Raw genomic sequence first — 16130 nt, 5'->3', positions numbered from 1 at the left:
TCACAAACAAGTGGGACAGAATCATGAAGTGGAACGAAATTTATTGGATATTTAAAACTTTTTTAACAAATAAAAAACTGAAAAATTGGGCGTGCAAAATGATTCAGCCCCCTTAAGTTAATACTTTGTAGCGCCACCTTTTGCTGCGATTACAGCTGTAAGTCGCTTGGGGTATGTCTCTATCAGTTTTGCACATCGAGAGACTGAAATTGTTGCCCATTCCTCCTTGCAAAACAGCTCGAGCTCAGTGAGGTTGGATGGAGAACGTTTGTGAACAGCAGTTTTCAGTTCTTTCCACAGATTCTCGATTGGATTCAGGTCTGGACTTTGACTTGGCCACTCTAACACCTGGATATGTTTATTTGTGAACCATTCCATTGTAGATTTTGCTTTATGTTTTGGATCATTGTCTTGTTTGAAGACAAATCTCCGTCCCAGTCTCAGGTCTTTTGCAGACTCCATCAGGTTTTCTTCCAGAATGGTCCTGTATTTGGCTCCATCCATTTCCCATCAATTTTAACCATCTTCCCTGTCCCTGCTGAAGAAAAGCAGGCCCAAACCATGATGCTGCCACCACCATGTTTGACAGTGGGGATGGTGTGTTCAGGGTGATGAGCTGTGTTGCTTTTACGCCAAGCATAACGTTTTGCATTGTTGCCAAAAAGTTTGATTTTGGTTTCATCTGACCAGAGCACCTTCTTCCACATTTTTGGTGTGTCTCCCAGGTGGCTTGTGGCAAACTTTAAACAACACTTTTTATGGATATCTTTAAGAAATGGCTTTCTTCTTGCCACTCTTCCATAAAGGCCAGATTTGTGCAGTATACGACTGATTGTTGTCCTATGGACAGAGTCTCCCACCTCAGCTGTAGATCTCTGCAGTTCATCCAGAGTGATCATGGGCCTCTTGGCTGCATCTCTGATCAGTCTTCTCCTTGTATGAGCTGAAAGTTTAGAGGGACGGCCAGGTCTTGGTAGATTTGCAGTGGTCTGATACTCCTTCCATTTCAATATTATCGCTTTCACAGTGCTCCTTGGGATGTTTAAAGCTTGGGAAATCTTTTTGTATCCAAATCCGGCTTTAAACTTCTCCACAACAGTATCTTGGACCTGCCTGGTGTGTTCCTTGTTCTTCATGATGCTCTCTGCGCTTTAAACGGACCTCTGAGACTATTACAGTGCAGGTGCATTTATACGGAGACTTGATTACACACAGGTGGATTCTATTTATCATCATTTGTTATTTAGGTCAACATTGGATCATTCAGAGATCCTCACTGAACTTCTGGAGAGAGTTTGCTGCACTGAAAGTAAAGGGGCTGAATAATTTTGCACGCCCAATTTTTCAGTTTTTTATTTGTTAAAAAAGTTGGAAATATCCAATAAATTTCGTTCCACTTCATGATTGTGTCCCACTTGTTGTTGATTATTCACAAAAAATTACAGTTTTATATCTTTATGTTTGAAGCCTGAAATGTGGCAAAAGGTCGAAAAGTTCAAGGGGGCCGAATTCTTTCGCAATGCACTGTAACATTCCCCAAAAAAAATGTAAAAATAAATGTTTTTAACATTTTAGACCAATTTGTTTTCTGCTAAATATTTTCGGTAAAAAAAAAAGAAAATCGCAATAAGCATATTTTGATTGGTTTGCTTTGTTTTTGAAGTTATTGCATCTACTGACTACGGGAAACATTTATGTCATTTTTATATATATATTTTTTACTAGTAATGGAGGCGATCTGTGATTTTTTGTGGGACTGCGACATTGCGGCGGACAGATCTGACCCCTGATTGACATTTTTGACACTTTTGGGGGGACCAGTGACATTACTACAGTAATCAGTGCTAAAAATATGCACTGTTACTGTAATAATGACACTGGCAGGGAAGGAGTTAACATTGTGGGTGATCAAGGGGTTAAATGTGAGCCTAGGGGAGTGATTCTAACTGTTGGGGGGTGTCGCTTGTGAAATGACCATAGAGACCTCTGCTCCTATATAGAAGGATCACAGGGGCTCTATGATCATTCCAGAGAGAAGAACTGTCAGTTGTGTTTACAACAGCTGACCATTCTTCTCTCTCAGCGGGGAACGATCGCGGGTGTCAGGCGGCACCCCGCTGCATAGGCTTCCCCGCTGACGGGCGGGAGCGCGCCACTGGCGGCGCGCACTCGCCCCCTAACCTCCTGCGTGCGACCGACGTATAGCTATGTCGGTTTGCCCAGGAGCAGCTGCCTGCCGCAGTATAACTGGGGCGGGCAGTCGTAAAGCGGTTAAAAGTCCACAACTCATCCCAGGTTTGCATTCTTACGTTTCCCCGGCAGTTCTTTTCTGCCCAAACCTTTGATTCATTGTAAAATAAGGTTAAGTTGTTATTTACACAATAGAGCATTCCAAGTGCTCCTTCAGCTTTAAGAGATGTAGGAGCTGCAAATCTATCATATACATTTGTAACCTAAACTTTATTCAGTTATGCAACAATAGAACAGAAAAGAAATATTAACAATCTCCCTACTGTTCTTTATTCAATTATTAGCAACCCCTGGGGTGAAGTCCACCTGTTTAAATACTTACCCTTCTTCTCGGTCCAGGGGTATTTACCCTGTGGTCCATCCCAGTGCTGTACAGCCTTTTCAGCGAAAATGTCCCCACCAGTTTTTGCGCTTAACGTGCATGCACATCATGGTTCCATTCATTCCTAAGTCTATGCCGTATTCATGGTGGCCTCCAGCAGTTCAACAGACCATAGCTTACCCACATGAATTAGGGGCCATGGTGTCTATAAGTAGTGAAGGGCCAAACACCCCTCGGTTCAAGTTCGCACCAGAGCTCCTGAATACGAAAAAAAGTTAGGACCCAAGCCGCAAACTCTTTTAAAGTGTATGGGACCCGAACGTAAAAATGTAAAAGTCCCCATTTTGGAGGGTTATATGCAAGTGATTGGCCATAACAAGGGTATGGGGCCTGGGTACTGCCCTGGGGGACACATATCAATGCAAAACATGCTTTTAAAAAGAGATACTTTTTACAGGAGCAGTGTTTTAAATAATACTATAAGTGTAAAAATGAAAATGAAAAATTCCTTTAAGGCTCCGTTCACATGTAGGCGTTTTGGGGCGTTTTTGGGGCGTTTTTCTGCTCTAGGATCAGCTCTCAAAACGCCCAACAAGACAAATCCTATTCATTTCAATGGCCCCTGTTCACATCTGAGCGTTTTGACGCTGTATACAAAACGCCCAACGCTCAAAAAAGTACATGAGCTTCTTTTTGGGCAGATTACAGGCGTTTTCCATTGATCTCTATTCAATCTAAAAACGCCTGCACAAAAATCGCGGTAAAAATCGCGGTAAAATCGCGGTAAAAAACGCCGCAAAAATCGCGGTAAAATCGCGGTAAAAAACGCGCGAAAAACGCTACGCTCAGGTGTGAATGTAGCCTAAATGTAGTGCCTGGGGGGTCCCCTTAGTGTGCCTGTAAAGTGGCGCATCTGAACTGTTTATAAAACCTGCTGCAGCAAAACTGACATAGTATATAAAGCAAAAAAAAGGACATTTAAATAGCTGGCAATACAATACAAACAGCGTGGGGGTCCACCTCCAATCTATACCAAGGTCTTTGGGTCTGTTATTGACTTAAGGGGAACCCCATGCCGAAAATTTAAAAAAAGGCGTGGGATCCCCCCCAAAAATCTATACCAGACCTTTATCCGAGCATGCAGTCAGGCAGGACAGAAAAGGGGGGCGCATGTGAAACCATACCAGGCCACATGCCCTCAACATGGCGGGGTGCTTTCACCCCAAATCACCTTGTTCCCATGTTGATGGGGCCTCTTCCTAACAACACTGGGCTTTGGTTGTGGGGCCTGCAGGCAGGGGGCTTTTCGGAATCTGGAATCCTGGCCCCCCATGTGAATGAGTATGGGGAACATAGTACCTGTACACATTCACCTAAAAAAGTGTTAAAAAGAAATTAAAACACACAGAGTTTTTGACAATTTCTTCATTAAAAATATAAAAACAATGTCCCCACTTGTAAAGCCATCATCAATGCCCGTCGCCACGGACCCGAAAAAAAAAAACAAAAGCTCTGCCCACAAGGAAGGCTAACTGCTGAATGCCTGTTCTGCTATCTGACAGTTCACCAATCGGTGCATGCTGGGTCTGTGACATCACATAGGGCAGTGCCACCAGGTGACATCGCCAGGTGGTCCCGCCCCTTACCTATTGAAGAACAGTTTTTTTTTTCTTCTTTGGGGTTCGGCTGTGTTCTTTATTTCTTCTTTATGTTGACACAGATTTTATCATGCTGGAAATATCGATGTCTACTTTGGCATAGCGTTCTCAGTTCTCATTATGATTCACTACTTCAAGTTGCTTAACCACTTAACGCAAACTGACATAGGTCTACGTCGGCTGCCTTTAAGTGGTTGTACCGTGGTGATGCCTCTAGCTAGAGGCATCATCCCGGTACCCTTTTTTAGAGCCAGCGGTCGGCTTTCCGGCGGTAATGGCCGATGCGGCTTGGGAGCCGCTCGATCGTTACCCCAGTAAGTAGGAGGGGACGTCCCCACCCTCCGCCACCTTCCGCGGCTTTGCCCGGGTCTCCTGTCCCACCGGAAGACCGAGCAACCAGCCGACGCATCCGCCGGCTGGATGGAGTCCCAAACGAAGCTGAATGCAGCTTCGATCGGGTCTCCGATGACGTAACCCGGAGGCAGCGTCCATGATGTCACATCCGGGTTACTCGGCTGCTTAAGGCGCCAAATTTAAAAGTGAGTGTATTAAAAAATGCTGTTTTCTGCGTTTTGAATACATAGAAGTGTAGTGGAGGGGTCTAGGGTCTTTTAGACCCTCGATCCCTCCATAAAGAGTACCTGTCACTGCCTATTAATGTCACAAGGGATGTTTACATTGCTTGTGACAGCAATAGAAGTGATCAGATTTAAAAAAAAAAAAACCTGTGGTAAAATTAAAAAAAAAATAGGAAAAAAAAATTTTAGCCGCCCCCCGTCGCCGCGAGCTAACGCACGGAAAAAATGTATAAGGAAGTCGCACCCGCAAATGAAATCGCTGTTCCACCCACACATGTGAGGTATCGCCGCGATCGCCAGAGCATGAGCAATGATTTTAAAAAAGAGCTACTCTCTAACTCAAAAATATTGCAATGACTGCCATTCTATTCTCTAGAACGTTTGCTAAAAAAATATATATAATGTTTGGTGGTTCTAAGTAGTTTTCTAGCAAAAAATACTGATTTTAACTTGTGAACAAAATGTGTCAAAAATAGGTTCGGTCCTTAAGTGGTTAATAACTACACCTCCCTCCATCTTCAGTAATGTTAGGTTAGCTGCATTGCTGATAAAAACAGAATAGTGCAAAGCACGCATTACATCATCAAATCCTGTAGATTACAAGCACCAATGTTTCAGAGTAACAGTACGGCTGTGATGTCAGTTTGAAACTGATCAAATATAATTTGAAATTCCTGTTTAATATGATGTAGCTTAAAAATAATATGTGCCTTGTAAATGTTTCTACCTAACAATTTCCTTTGAGTATTCTCTGTGTCCTGTATTGTTACAAAAGTTTCAGGATATAATTAGTGACCACTTCCTTTTTTCTCGTAAGCCTCAATCAAACTACCATGCAAACTAAAAAAAAAAGTAAAACTACGTGTTTCCCCATTTTATTAAAAGATGTTCTGAAACTTATTCAGTTCATTTTCCATCATTCTTACCTACTAAGTGACAATGAATGTTAGATATGGGAAAATCATTGATACTTAAAGTGATTGTAAAGTCTTGTTTTTTTTCTATAAATATAGCAAACATGTTATCCTTACCTCCTCTGTGTAGTGGATTAGCACAGAGCAGCCCAGATCCCCCTCTTCTTAGGTCCCACTTAAGCTCTTCTGGCCCCTCCCTCCCGTTAAGTGCCCCCACAGCAAACAGCTTGCTATGGGGGCATCCGAGCTGAGTCACAGCTCCCTGTGTTCATTCAGACATGGAGCCCTGGCCCGGACCCGCCCCCTCTCTCCCCTGATTGGGTAGCTGATTGTGATTGACCGCAGTGGCCAATGCCTCAGCCAATCAAGAAGGAGAATCTTGGACGCCTGAGACACACGAGAACATGGCTGGACAGAGAAGGACCTCAAGTAAGTGTTGGGGGGCTGAGGGGGGGCTGCTGCACACAGAAGACTTTTTTTTATCTTAATGTATAAAATGCATTAAGATTAAAAACTTTCTGCCTTTACAACTCCTTTCTGCTTATATTATGCCTTCCCTGGTTGATCCTTTTCCCCTTTTCATTAACATGCTAATGACATTTTTAAATAAACTATTTCCATTTTTATTACAAAGCTTGTTTTAGATCCAGAAACATAATTGCTGGATCTCTGTGCTTCTCTATACAATGCAGGCAGATCATGGCTGGTGGGAGGGCCTGCAGGGTGCAGTACATAGGTTTTGGAAAACATCACAAAACCCTGACTGTTGCAAGGAGTTTTGTAATTATTAAAAATGCCTTAATGGGAGAATGTCAGTCTGGAGAAGTGGGCATTCCTAAGCAGAATGCATTTGCATACATATATGTAATGCTAAGCCTCCATAAAAAAAAAAAAAAACTGAAGTTCAATAAATGAAAGGAGCAGGCCAGACAGAGTAAGCCTGAGTGGCATAGGGCCAGATAATCCTGGATGTCCTCCAGCTAGGAAATAAGGCAGGTTCCTTATGACTTGCTGTGGCTTCTAATGCACATTGTGTGAAGTTTACAGTGTGCCGTAAAGTAAGAGTAAGAAATTTCAGTACAGGAGAAACACCTGTACAACTGTAGCACCCTCTAGTGTGCTACATGTAGGTCGTTTTTTTGTAGAGTAAGCTACAGTGTAGGAACATTTGGCTTGGCTAAGAGCCAGGCCTGGGTTGAATCAGTCTTAGGGTTAGGTGACTCAGGGAGGCTGGATGATTCAGCAAGCAGCATCTCTGGTGCCCCCCCTGCTTTCTAGAACCTTGGAGAAGCTTCCAGAAGTAGTAAGGGGAGGCTAGGAGGAGCTGCTTGGCATATTTATGAGGTCCTCAACCAATCCCTAGCAAAAAGGGGCTGGAAGGGGGTAGGCACCTCATAAATAGGCATTAGCAATGCCAGAAGGGGCAGTCGGGTGGAAGATGGACATGGAGTGCTGAGGAGGCTGTCAGTGGCCCTTGAGGGCACCCCGCAGTCTGGGGGTGGTGACCTGGGGCCTTGTGCTCAGGTGTTGGAGGGACCCTCTACAACACACAGAGGAATCCTATCCTGGAGGCATAGGAACAAGTGAAAGGACAGTAGGAGCAGGTCAGCATGTCTGGGAGACCTGAGAAGTCAACCGGGTGGGCTGGTGAGTGTGCAGTCTGGGAGGACTGTGGAAAGAGTGTCAGTCTGGGAGGACTGAGGAGAAGTTAGCCAGGAGGGCTAGGGAAAAAGGCACCTGCAGCCAGGCGGGCTGGCAGTGCCTGAATAGGTGGTGCTGGGATCAATAGCCACAAGGATGTATGCTGGACACTGAAATTATGCTACACAACCAAGGGGCCTCAGAATGCTGAAGAATCACGTTCAGAATAGGCTCGTTTTGACCACCAGCGTGTAAAAATCACAGCAAAACCCGATTTTGCCATGTTTTGCGTTTTCCTGCAGCAGGCGGTCAAAGTAGGTTATGTGTACATGAAGCCTAACAGAAGTCATTTTTTTTACTCTATCAAGTTTTAAAAAATTTTAACATTGTTGGTATAGTGCAACAATGTAATTGTTCATGATTGTCTAAAATAAGATTACAATATATGTAAAGCCAAAACATTTTTGTTTTACTTGTGGATAGCGCGGGGAATGATTATGAGCCCCCTTTTGTCTATAGCTGCCCTGTCAGGAAGATTTACCTTCACTTCCTGTTCAAGAAAGGCAGCAGGAAGTAAAAGGAGATCACCCCAAAGTAAGGGGATATCCCCTCTTAGCTTTCACCGAAGAAGGTTAGAAAAAAATTCCCCTTTCCCCTGTTCTTTTGGCCTCTTAAAAAAGTATTGGATTCCCCATCACCTTCTGTATCAGAGACATGTCACCAGTGAGGCTGAATTTCCTCAGCAATAAAACCCTTGCTAACTTTATACAAAACTAAAAAAAAAAAAGTATAATAGTATTACATATTGTATGCTTTAAAGTGTATGTAAACCCTTATAAAAAACTTACTGTATTTGCTTTGTTTTGGTCTGGTAAATATACTACTAAGCCCCCGTTCACACTAAGGCGACCTGTGAGGCGACCTGGTCGCCTCACAGGTCGCCGTAGGTCGCCTCCCATAGGGAAGCTGCGGATCCGTTCTAATAGGAGCGACACAAGTCGCTCCGACTTAGAAAAAGGGTCCGGAGCTTCTTTGGGGCGACCAGGAGGCGACCGCCATAGACTTCAATGTTATGAAGTCCGTGGCGGCCGCTCCGAAGTAGCGTCGCCTCTATGTGAACGGGGGCATAGTGTTTTGTTATAACTCTTCACTGAGTTCAAAAAATACCTGTACAGTACAGTGAGTGAACACCGTCACCCTAGGACAAGAAGTGTCCAACTGGTAAGATCACCTGTTATAATAAAGGGAAGAAAGCCCACCAAAAAAACCTAATGCAATCACATCTAAGAACTGGTATTCTGCAATGTATTATATTTAGCTCCTGGGTCGTTATCCTTTAAAAGAACCTTCATCACCCAGATAATTGAAAGTTCTGTGCAAGACCGCTACCCTACGCAATATAAATTGGATTTTTTTTTGCCTCTTTATTTTAACTTTTTTTTTTTCTACACACCTGCTGTAGGTAACAATAGTAATGCCTAGCAAATTATTAGAGCCACTGTAGAAGTTCTGGGGTAGTTACATTTATCTTAATGATGCTTTGGTGGTGCTTCAATGATGCTTCCGTGATGTTTTGGTGGTGCTTTAACCACTTAACGCATAACCACGTATCCCTAGGTTGGCTGCATTTAAGTGGTTATACCAGGATGATGCCTCTAGCCAGAGGCATCATCCCAGTACTGTTTTTTAGAGCCGGCGGTCGGCTTTCTGGCAGTAATGACCAATGCGGCTCGGGAACCGCTCAATCGTTACCCCAGCGAGGGGGAGGGGACACTCCCACCCTCTCGCCGCCTTCTGCGGCTATGCCCGGGTCTCCCGTCCCACCGAGAGACCCGAGCAACCAAGTGGCGCGTCCGCCGGCTGGATGGAGTCCCAATCAGAGCCGGATGCGGCTTTAATCGGGTCTCCGATGACGTAACCCGGAGGCGGCGTCCATGACGTCACGTCCGGGTTACTTGGCTGCTAAAATTTAAAAAGTGAGTATATTTAAAAAATGCAATTTTCAGCGTTTTGAATACATGGAAGTGTAGTGGAGGGGTCTAGGGTCTTTTAGACCCCCGATCCTTCCATAAAGAGTACCTGTCACTGCATATTGCTGTCACAAGGGATGTTTACAATGCTTGTGACAGCAATAAAAGTGATCGTATTTTTATTTTTTTTTTAAAAACCTGTGGTCGCTGTGAGCTCGAGCACGAAAAAAAATGTATACGGAAGTTGTGCCCGCAAATGAAATCGCTGTTCAAACCACACATGTGAGGTATCTCCACGATCGCCAGAGCGAGAGCAATAATTTTAAAAAAAGGGCTTCTCTCTAACTATAAACTGGTAACCAATAAAAAATGTTAAACCGTTGCCTATGGAGATTTTTATTGACCGTAGCTTGTCGCCATTCCACGGGTGTGCGCAATTTTAAACCGTAACATGTTGGGTATCTTTACTCGATGTGACATCTTTCGCAATATACAAAAAAATGGGCTAACTTTACTGTTTTGTTTTTTTTTTAAATGCAGTGAAATGTAACTTTTCGTAATTTTCCCCCAAAAAATGGCGTTTGAAAGACCGCTGCGCAAAAACCGTGTGACGAAAAATATTGCAATGACCGCCATTTTATTCTCCAGAGTTTTTGCTAAAAATATGTATATATATAGATATATAGATATATATATATAATGTTTTGGGGTTCTAAGTAGTTTTCTAGCAAAAAATACTGATTTTAACTTGTGAACAAAATGTGTCAAAAATGGGCTCGGTCCAAAAGTGGTTAATGATGCTTCAGTGATGCTTTTTTGAAGCTTTATTGAATCTTTGCAGATGCTGTGTGTGTGTTGATATCGCATACCTGCAATAACTCCAAAACAAAGCAAAGCTAACGCTGAATTAAAGTCTCTCAAAAGCTTCAGGTGCTTCAAGCGACCTTTGTCATAGAATTCTATGGAGGCTTTGACGATACTTTGAAGCATCACTAAAGTGATATGGGGTATCATTTTTAAAGCAAAGCAAACGCAAGGTGTAAACAGGACTGTAACCATTTTATTTAGTGACAGGAGCTTTGATTGACGTTCAGAAAGCTTTAAAAAGCCTGTCTGAAGCCATGTTTTGAAGCTAGTGTAAACGAGCCCTTTGCTGTTCTGCCCATGACAGTTGGGTAACTTCAGGGCTGGATGATGCCCAGCATCATACTGCCTCCTTCTCAAAAGCTTAGACACCAAGGACTAGAGTGCTGTGACAGCAGCATTACAAGTAGGCATTGCATGGAACAGACTGAAACACACACTCCCTTTGAGAGACATGTGTGCCTCTGTGCAGCTGGAATGACAGGGAAGTTCTTTCCTCCCCTATCATCACCCAATTTGCCTCTTTCAGACCTGGGCACACTACATCTTTCTTCAGAGCCCCTTCACAGTAGGGTGCCCTTTTTCTTTAGTGTTGAAATCTGTAAAGAATTACCATATTTCTGCCAAAAGTCAATATACACATTTAATATCTACTTTTGACTTACCTATTAAACACTCTTCACCTTGCTGTCTCCAACCAGGGCAACATGTAAAGCTTGAAGACCTGTATATAAAACAGCGAGAAAAAGACATGTAATACCTTAATAATTGCATAATACAATAGAAAAAATAAGCAAAATACACCATATTACCAGTTTTTACTGAAAGAAAATGAACATTGAACCATATAAAATATAATGACGCTGGCAAAGAAAAAAAGCTAAAATGGATTAACAATGGGTAGGCATGGGTTTTTCTTATATTTCTTGAATAACAACTGCACAATCTTTAAAATTAGACAGCAATATTCTTTACAACTAGTTGTCAGACTGACCGATTGCAGGAAGGGGTCAGGACTTCATGATTCCCCAAGCTTCTCATTTTGGTCATGCATTACATTATATTAAATGTCAAGTAATGATGAAAGTGAATATGATCCATTTAAGCTTTCACCCCCTTCACTTTACTTTCTGTTTTACAAAGGAGCATATTATTCCTAGCAGTTTTTTCTTTGCTCTCCTCCTTACCTTCCCAACCATGCATACAAATAAATAAGAGAAAATCCATTTTAACAAAATACACTTTTTACCTAACTGAAGCTGAAGTAAAATAAAAAGGGCCCCACCAATGGCGGGACAAGGTCATCCAGTGCCCAGGGCAAAGAAGCCTTCATTATGTGCAAGCTTGGGTGATGCTACCCCCAGCAGTCATCCACTTGTCAAAATGCCTTGTACCAGAATGAGCTCCCTGGCACCCCAATCCAAACAGTAAACCAATGCGCCCTGGGCATCTACCTCTCCTGCCCACCCTTTGTCCCAGCCCTGGGCCCCACTCCAACCCCAAACCAAAAATGTATTATATTGCAGCTTACCAATCATTCGATGTGGTGGCTACATTTGTTTTCTTTCTTTAAGCTTTTTTTCCCCTGGGCATCAAGTCAGTAAAACACTCCCCGTTTTAGAGTGTCTACATTCTGGATGAAGTAGCAAAGCAGACATGTTTGTAAGCAGCATTGTCAGTCTGGGAAGAGTGTAGTTTTAAGCGGTATTAAACACAAAACCAAAAATGTCATATATTGCATCTTTTCATACATTAGATCTTTTAGATTGTAAGCTCTAATGAGCAGGGCCCTCTGATTCCTTTTGTTCCAAATTGTAGTGTAACTGTAATGTCTGCCCTCATTTTGTTAAGCGCTGCGCAAACTGTTGGCGCTATATAAATCCTGTATAATAATAATAATAATTAGATGAAGTGGCTGTGTCACCTGGTGATCTGGCAAGTAACACATTTCCTGTATTAGAGTGCCCCCCACTCTGGATGAAGGAGCAACAGAGACACTTTGGGGTTAATTTACTAAAACTGGAGAGTGCAAAATCTGGCGCAGATCTGCTTAGAAACCAATCAGCTTCCAGGTTTTTTTTTGCCAAAACGTAATTGAACAAACTGAAGTTAGAAGCTGATTGGCTACCATGCACAGCTGCACCAGAGTTTGCACTCTTCAGTGTTAGTTAATCAACCTCTTTAGGACAGAAGCATTGTCAGTCTGGGGGGAGGGGAGTGTTAGATGGACTAGTAGATTTGGATACACTAACAAATTGAAGCCAAACTCCAGCTTACACTGCAGTTATATAAGCAATTACAGTAACATTTTTTTTTTCCATTTTGGGATAAAGGTTTTAAATAAATAAAAGCTGATCATTGTAAGCACCCCTGTGCTGGTAAATAGTTTGGTAAATAGTTTGTTGCATCCCTGTAACTGCTACATCTCCAGAAAAGCTTGTTCTTTTGAAAAACAAAAGACTTAAGGCCGTACACATGATAAGAAAATTGGAAGGGAAATTTCGTCCAACGAACGATCTGCCGATTTTTCGGATTGTTAGTATGGTGCTTTCGACAGCCGATTATGGATTTTCGGACGACAAAAACTGGATGTGCAGGCTATAAAATTTTTATCGTACGTCAACACAACGTCCGATTTTCGCTTAATCAGTACAGTTTTCGTCTGAAAAAAATCGTAAGAGCAAGACTAGGCATGCTCAGAAATGAAAGAACACATATAAAACAATCCAACACATGACATCACTTCTGAAGTAGAATTCTGTCGTACGGGAAATTTCATATGAAAGTAATCTCTTCACTTTCGACATGAGACTAGCATGCAACAAAAAAGGGATGACAGATCGTTCGATAATCTGATCGTGTGTATGAGGCTTTAGTCTTGGTTCACATATGTGCAAATTGGAATGCGGTTTTCATGTGTGAACCGACTCAATGGACCTGGTTCACACATGTCTGTGTTGGCTGTGGTGCCAATTCCAAGAGGGTCTTTTTCCTTTTCTGGGTCCGGTGCAGGTGTGAATTCAGGCAAAACTTCGGACCTGAATTGCACCTGAACCGGCGAACAGGAACGCACCGGACCTCAGGGCTGAAAACCACGGCACATATGTGAACCTGGCCTCACTGGCAGGATCACCAGCAGAAAATAATGGAAATAAAGTCTAAAAAAGAAAACGAATGCAGCCATCACATCTAAGAATTGGTAAGCTGCAATATACTAAATATTTTCTTTTGGGTTAAATACCACTTTAGGACTAGCAGATTTAGATGGTCCTCACATAAGTGGCTAACAAATTGCATCTGAACTCTGGCTAACATTCATCAGTAGTTACAGCAGTTTTTTTTTTTTTATAGGTTTTATACAAATAAATAAAAGCTGACCAATGTAAGCATTTCTTTCAGTTGTAAATGGTTTATCTCAACCCTCAAACTGCTACTTTGTCTGGACAGCTTGATTGGATCACCAGGTAAACATAAAGGAAAAAAATAAAAACAGAAAACGAATGCAGCCATTATATGTAAGAATTGGTGAGTTGCAATTTAATACGCTTTTGTCTTTGCGTTTAATAACACTTAAGCCCCCGTTCACACTGGTCGCCTGACAGGTCGCCGTAGGTCGCCTGCCATACAGAAGCTATGGACCCGTTCTAATAGGAGCGACACAAGTCGCTCCGACTTAGAAAAAGGGTCCTGAGCTTCTTTGGGGCGACCCGGAGTGACCTGCATAGACTTCAATGTTATGAAGTCTGTGCCGGCCGCTCCGAGGTCGCGGTGCGAGCAGCGCGCCGCGACCTGTGTGGTCGCCTGGGGAAGTCGGATCGCCCCCAGTGTGAACGGGGCCTAAAGCTTTTATTTTTATTGTTTTATTATTTTGCTTTACATCTTGTTTTTTCCAAAAGAAAAAGACTACTGCTGTTCCTGCCTAAAATGTTAGCTGGAGTTAGACCTTAACTAGTTTGTCTTTAATTTAAAGCCCATTTAAAAACAACATTCCCATCTAAGACTACTCTGTCCACAGGGTGACAATCGGCTTTGTGATTTCATTGTAGAACGAATGGCGTTGCCACCCTATTACAGGAAGTGAGTCTGAGTGACAGACTGCGTCATCATTCTCATTTTTACCCATAAGCATACTATGAACTTCCTATAAACTCTGGTCACTTCTTTTTTTTTTTTTTTAAAGACAGAATGCCAGGGTTGTATTTCTTGGCTGTGTTTTTCAGACATCAGTGAACTTTGCCTTAGTGTCCACTGTTTCACATTAGTTAAGCAACTTCTCACGTGCCCATTCCATTGCTGACTGCTAACTAAACACTGTAGAACAGAAACATATATCGTCCTCTAAGAAAAAAAAGACTCTGCCATGAGAACAAGCTGAAAAAGAATGTACAGGCTTATTCAGTCGGGCAGAGAAAAGATTGATAAGTATGAAGATTGTGGAAACTCATGACCACAAAACATTTCAATTTACTGTAGTCAGGTTGGTTAAGAGGTAGTTTCTAACAGGTTGCTATAAAACAGTATACAATGTACACCCCAAGGTCCTTTGCACTGCTTTATTTAACCACTTAAGCCCCGGAAGATTTTACCCCCATTCCGACCAGGGGGTATTTTGCGATTCGGCACTGCGTGAATTTAACGCACAATTGCGCGGTCGTGCGACGCTGTACCTAAACGAATTTGACGTCCTTTTTTTCCCACAAACAGAGCTTTCTTTTGGTGGTATTTGATCACCTGTGCGATTTTTTGATCACGCGCTATAAACAAAAAAAGAGCGTCAATTTTGCAAAAATAGCAATATTTTTCACATTTTTTTATATGAAATTCCCCCAAAAAAAAATGTAAAAATCAAAATTTTTAAAAATTTTCGGCCAATTTGTTTTATGCTACCTATGTTTGGTAAAAAAAATCGCAAAAAGCGTATTTTGATTAGTTTGCGCAAAAGTTATCGCGTTTACTAACAAAGGGAAAGATTTTTGTCATTTTTGTTGTTTTTTTTTTTAACGCGTAATGGCGGCGATCTGCGATTTTTTTTGCGGTACTGCGACATTGCGGCGGACAGATCGGACCCTTGACTGACATTTTTGACACTTTTGGGGTTACCAGTGACATTTCTACAGTAATCAGTGCTATACATATGCACTGTTACTGTAAAAATACACTGGTAGTGAAGGGGTTAACTTTATTTGGAAGGGAGGGGCTGTGTGTGTCCCTAGGGGCGTGGTTTCTACTGTGATTGGCTGTGGCTCTAGCTGTAAGGACACTGATCAACGGATCTACATACCAGATCCGTTTTATCAGTGTCTTTGCAGCGAGGAGAATGACAGGCAGTTTGTTTACACAAGCTGCCTGACATTCTCCTTCTCCCCCGCCGATCGCCGAGTGACCGGCGGACATCGGGTCCGCTGGTCACACGCGCGGGGGGGTCCGTGACCACGCGGGAGCTGGAGCGCGCCCCCGGGGGCGCGCGCTCGCTCCCTAGACCCTCACAAGCAAGCAACGTAGCCCTACGTTAGTTTGCCTGTGAGGGGCTGACCGCCGACGTAGATAGTCGTGCGGCGGTCGGCAAGTGGTTAACCGCTTGCCGACCGCCCACAGTAATATTACTGCGGCTTCGTCCAGTCACATAGTACTACGTGACTGGAGCGCGCCGCCGGAGCCACTCTTCCGCTGTGTTCAGACACAGCAGGAGGCGGGCTGCGGGAGGAGAGGTGGCGATTGCCGCCTTCCTCCCGCAATCGTCCGGGAAATGGAGAGAAGACCTGCCTGCTTATGTAAGCAAAGCAGGTGGATCTTCTGTGAGACCGGCAGGGACAGATCAGCAGTTTCAGCTAAGTTGAAACTGCGATCTGTCTGTGCCTGTCACAGAACACACACACATAGTAAGCATATAGACATACATTAGCCCCTTCCCTGCCAATGGCATTATTACAGTA

At 43.0% G+C, this 16130-nt stretch overlaps 1 protein-coding gene across 1 annotated transcript in view; it reads right to left on the bottom strand.

The window, feature by feature from the left end:
* Positions 1-16130, bottom strand: part of SCARF2 (scavenger receptor class F member 2) — a 296810-nt gene that overhangs the window by 156477 nt on the left and 124203 nt on the right. The window contains exon 2 of the mRNA XM_082248278.1: positions 10863-10921. Within this exon, the coding sequence (XP_082104404.1) occupies positions 10863-10921 (59 nt within the window). The remainder of the gene's footprint in view (positions 1-10862; positions 10922-16130) is intronic.

Source organism: Pelophylax lessonae (genome assembly GCF_965119305.1).
Source record: "Pelophylax lessonae genome assembly, chromosome: 1".
Taxonomy (NCBI): domain Eukaryota; kingdom Metazoa; phylum Chordata; class Amphibia; order Anura; family Ranidae; genus Pelophylax; species Pelophylax lessonae.
This window is presented reverse-complemented; position numbering and strand designations above follow the sequence as displayed.